General features: G+C 51.0%; 1 protein-coding gene across 1 annotated transcript in view; it reads right to left on the reverse strand.

Moving 5' to 3' along the window:
- The window catches only part of Esx1 (ESX homeobox 1), a 4,566-nt gene extending 3,495 nt beyond the window's left edge, over positions 1-1,071 (reverse strand). The window contains exons 1-2 of the mRNA XM_021188700.1: positions 990-1,071; positions 616-741 (exon numbers count right to left, since the gene is read on the reverse strand). Coding sequence (XP_021044359.1) covers positions 616-741; positions 990-1,071 — 208 coding nt within the window. The remainder of the gene's footprint in view (positions 1-615; positions 742-989) is intronic.
- Between the last annotated feature and the right edge of the window lie 3,697 nt (positions 1,072-4,768).

Consider the following 4,768-nt stretch of genomic DNA (forward strand, 5'->3'; position numbering starts at 1 on the left):
GCTGCCTTCTCCCCCACGCTGCGAGCCACGCGTCTCCGGGCCGCCGTTCATGCTCCCCGCCGCCCCTCTACCTGCTGCCTTCTCCCCCACGCTGCCGGTCGCGCGTCTCCGGGCCGCCGTCCACGCTCCCCGCCGCCCCTCTACCTACTGCCTTCTCCCCTATGCTGCAGGTCGCGCATCTCCCGGGCCGCCATCCTTTCTCCCCGAAGCCGTCCCTGCTCCCCGCCGCTCCTCTACCTGCTGCCTTCTCCCCACGCCACGGGTCGCGCGTCTCCCCGCAGCCGTCCTTGCTCCCCGCCGCCGTCCGGGCTCCTCGACGCCTCTCTACCTGACGCCCCCTCCCCACGCCGCTCTCACCCCTGTGCCTGCTGCCCCCTTTTCGCTGCTGCAGCTCTCTTCCCCACGCCGCCCGCTTCCCTCACCGCTGCCCCTCCCCACCGTTCACCTCCCGGCCGCCGCTACCCGCTCCGCCGCCGTCCTGCTCCCCACCGCCGCCGCCCCCAACCCCGGGGCTCCCTTCCCGCCGCCCTGCTTCCCCCACGCGCAACCGCGGAACATCAGGCTGAGCCCAAATTAAATTGCCAGTTAAGAACTTATCCCTGTCCAGGTACTGACTGTCCATCTCCACTTCTTCCTCCTTCTGGCTGGCTCCAAAGTCGGAGTAGAAAGTTGTTTCAGATTCCGCGTTTTCCTGGTAGTTTGCTCCCTCCAAAAGCGTCGAGCTCAATCTAGGCTGTGGATCTGGAGGAAGAAAGAAAAAGAAAAAAAAAAAAAAAGAAAAGCGGTTTGGAGCCTAGGTAGGGCTGGGAAGAGCGGGAAGAGCGAGGCGTCACTCTAAAGGAGCGGCGGAGACTGCGAAGGTCGGAGAACCTGACCGCACTTCGTCGCCTTCTGTGAGCGCGCGCGCGCGCACGCGCGCACAGAAAAAAAAAAAGTTTTCCTCCCAAGTTCTTCTCGAATCTAAACCCGTCGAGGCGGCACCGACTGACCCTGAAGTGTTTCCTCCTTCACTGCTCCAGCAAAGTTCAAGTCAGTGCTGTAGCAGCAGCGACACTTTTTGTGAGATTCCATGACCAGCTTCTGCGGACTTCTTGGCTTTCGAGCTGGTGCGGAGGTCGGGGCCAGAGGTGGTACCAGCTGCTTCTCCCGTACCGAGTGGCGCTCGTCGAGGAGTCACGCCCCCTTTTATAGGGTGGTCAGCCCTTGTGCCTCTTTCACGTAGTGTGCCTCCGCTCAAGCCCCCATTAGAAATAGGAGTGTTTCCATTCGGAATGGGTGGGACTACACTGTAGGGTGGGACTACACTGTAGGGGGTGCTCTGGTGACAGGGAGAGTGTTTGTTAAAGTGCCGGTCGGACTTTGAGCTCCTTGCGCGCGGAGACCTGCTTCCAGGTGCTGTTAACTGACTTCTCAACTCTACCTAGGCGTCCCAGAGCACTAAGGGGCTGCACAAGACTGTGAATCATAATTTAGCAGCTCCGAGTTCGCACCAGCTCGCACACCCTCAAATATTATGTTCCGAAGCATGTCATTTTATGTCCCCCAAGGAAAAAATTTTACGTGGACTTACGGGTTGGGAACGCGCAGTCTAACAAAATGGGTTCCCCCTCCCGCCACCCTTTGGACACTGGACTCAGTGACTTATGACTAGGGCTTTGTTGTTTTTGTACTCTCGCACCTAGAGTCTGAATTAGGGCCATGATATGTTTACGTAGTCAGGGTTTTGCAGTTTTTTGTTTTGTTTTTGTTTTTGTTTTTGTTTTGTTTTGTTTTGTTTTGCTTTTTTTCTTGGTGGCTTTTCGATCAAAGTTTCTCTGTGCATCCCTAGCTGTCCTAGAACACACACTGTAGAGTGTGCTGGCCTCGAACTTAGAGATACTCTTGCTTGCCTCTGCCTCCCGAGTGCTGGAAGTCAGCTTTTCGAGCTCTGAGTTGGTTCCTGAAGCTTCCCCAGAACGTAGCGAGTTGGCTTTGCTTACGAACTCAGCCGCGTCTTCGGGGTGACAGGGGCGCAAGTAGGACAGACACCTTGCAGGAAACCTTTTGTGCCTCTTCAAATATTTCTAGAGCGTTGTAGTTTTTGGGAATGAACCGGCTTACTGTAAAGGACTGCCAAAAGCTTAAGAGACCCCCCAAATGCCTAAGTTACTTGAGTTTGGCGCCTTTGCGGAGTTAGATAGCTCGCTCTTGGTACAAAATGCATCGCAGAAACTCGCTCTGCCTCGAACCAAAAGCCCGCCTAATTCTGGGGTATCTAAGCTCAAAAGGCGGGAGAACTCTCTGCCTCCACATTCACGCCCCTCCCCCTCCCTTTTCCTGGGATTTCTTGCCTTCCCCCACCCCACCCCACCCCTGTCTGAAAAATGGCGACGCAAATTTAAAATGGCTGTATAATTTTCCTAAAGATGTTCTCAAGTGTTAATATCCTTGTTTTTGTGGTCCTTGTGTTTAGCACTACATGATTTGTTCTACATTTTCACCTTTACAGGCCTTTGGTTGGCATTTTCGCTTTTGTTGCGCGCTGGTGTGTGTGTGTGTGTGTGTGTGTGTGTGTGTGTGTTAAGGTTCGAGACAGAGTTTTTCCCAGGGGCACCAGCCCTGGCTGTCCTGGACTCACAATAGCGGCCCTTTTCGCAGGAGGCCAGGCAACTTTGCAGTTTCACTACAAAGTCCATGCACTTTTTACTTAATTACTTGTGTCTTAATTCGAAGGATGTTCCAGGCAGTGTGTGTGTGTGTGTGTGTGTGTGTGTGTGTGTGTGCGCGCGCGCGCGCGCGCGCGTATATTATGGGTGTTAATTTGAAGGAAAAGACCGTTGGACGGCTCTGAGGGCTCTGAATCTGCTTCTCGTGAGACCAGGCCGCTTCCCTTCATACCAGACATTTACCTGTATTGCTTTGAACAAGAGGAGATTTGAGACCCAGACTGCTGAATTTCTAATGTACCCCTTCAATTTGCTCAGCACCACGCAGAGAAATCAAAAGGGCCAGCTCGAAATGCGCCCCGAGGGAAGGAAGAAAAGAGTGGCGTCCCCCCCCCCCTCCGTGCGTCGGTTGTCTCTCTGGGCTTTAGTTGCCTTTGGTCACCTCCAGTTTCTGTTGAAACTTCTAGAACTGCTCATAAATTCGAACTTCTGTGTTACCCAGAGAATTGTGAGGGCACATTAGGCTGCCGCTGGCCAATCGGCCTAGGAAGTAAATTATCTCCTTGTGGTCCGTGTCCAGGACGGGATGAGTAGCAGTCGTTTTATTAGACTGATGGTTGTGATAGCTCGGTGCTTATGTTAAAGTGATCCTTACAATATTAAGTAATGGTCCCAGTGAACAAAGAGTGATCTTGGCAGTCCTCATATGCTAAACAGAATCCCCAAAATACATTTTATAGGTTAAAAAAACCTTTTAAAGTGACAAAGTATATTTATTACATTTTCTAGATTATATACCCACATGAAATTTAGCTATACATTCCCCCCAGACATTTAAATAATTGGATCTGAAGAAGCCAATTCATATGTCTTGTGAGTAGAGGTAGTATGGCAACGAATGTCTGTAATTCCAGTATTTTGAGAGGCAGAGACAGGAGGTTCCCAAGAACCCAGTCTCAACTAGTGCGTAGTTGGTTCAAGATCAGTGTTTTGTGAGAGCCTGTCAGAAAATCTTCTAATTCCCTAACTTCACACTCAAGTGCCACACACACACACACACACACACACACACACACACACACACACACACCACACATTAAAAAGGCCGTTTTCACTTCGTAACAGTCAAAAATGGAAATTTTACTTCACAAGCTTCGCCGGGAGTTAAAATGGCACTACCGTAGACTACCGTATACAGGTATTCTGTTAAAAACTCGAAAGGTGCCTTCCCAGAGAAAATCCTTGGAGATTTTCTTCCTTAGGAGACCTGTGGAGGGAGAAAAGCAGCAAAGGATCCTAGAAAGGGGGAGGAAGGGGAAAACGAAAAGGTGTGGTAGTGCCAAGGGCAGAGACTCCCAGGCCTTTTTGAGCCAGAAGAATTTCAGGACCATTGGTTTCCGCAGCAGCCGGGGCGGCGGCGTCCTTGTAGACTTCTACAAAGCTGCAGCTAGGAGACAGCAACCTTGCTCTCCAAATGTGCCAAGTGCTAGGAAACAACGGGAGGGTTCCCAAAACATTCTGGAGGGGGTCAATAAATATTTCTTTATGCACGCTCTGCTGCGAGTTTATTTTTTTAAAGGCTCGCCGATTTTCTTTTTTGCTTTGTTTTGTTTTTGCGCGCGTGCAGGCCGGAATGGATTGACTCGTAGTTTTGACTACAAACTTGCGCTCAACTCCGAGGAAGCTCCCGGAACCTAGATTTTGTTTTTGAAAACTGCAGCCAGCCGCTTCCAGTTCAAATAGTGAGGCAGGCTCCAGGCTCCTAGAACAGTACAGCCTCCACTAGCAAGTAGCCACCTATATAGTCCCCGTCCCTAGGCAGGAAATACTAGCAATTTCTCTGGGCTGCCAAAGCCTAGGTCCTTTCCGAAGCTCAATTCCTCTCTGGTGGACTACATTAACATTCAGGTTTATACTGAAATTGAAAGCACTTTGTTTACCTCCTTTACATTTTAATGGTCCCTTCTGTCCTTACTAATGTTGGATCCTTTCTAAAGAAGGGTAGTAAATGAAAAAAAAATTGAGCCAGCATCTCACTCTTTGGCCTGTGATGGCCAGGAACTCACAATGTAGAGTCAGGCCTCAACTTCTCCTCCTCCTCCTCCTCCTCCTCCTCCTCCTCC

This window comes from Mus pahari, chromosome X, assembly GCF_900095145.1.
Source record: "Mus pahari chromosome X, PAHARI_EIJ_v1.1, whole genome shotgun sequence".
NCBI classification, from domain to species: domain Eukaryota; kingdom Metazoa; phylum Chordata; class Mammalia; order Rodentia; family Muridae; genus Mus; species Mus pahari.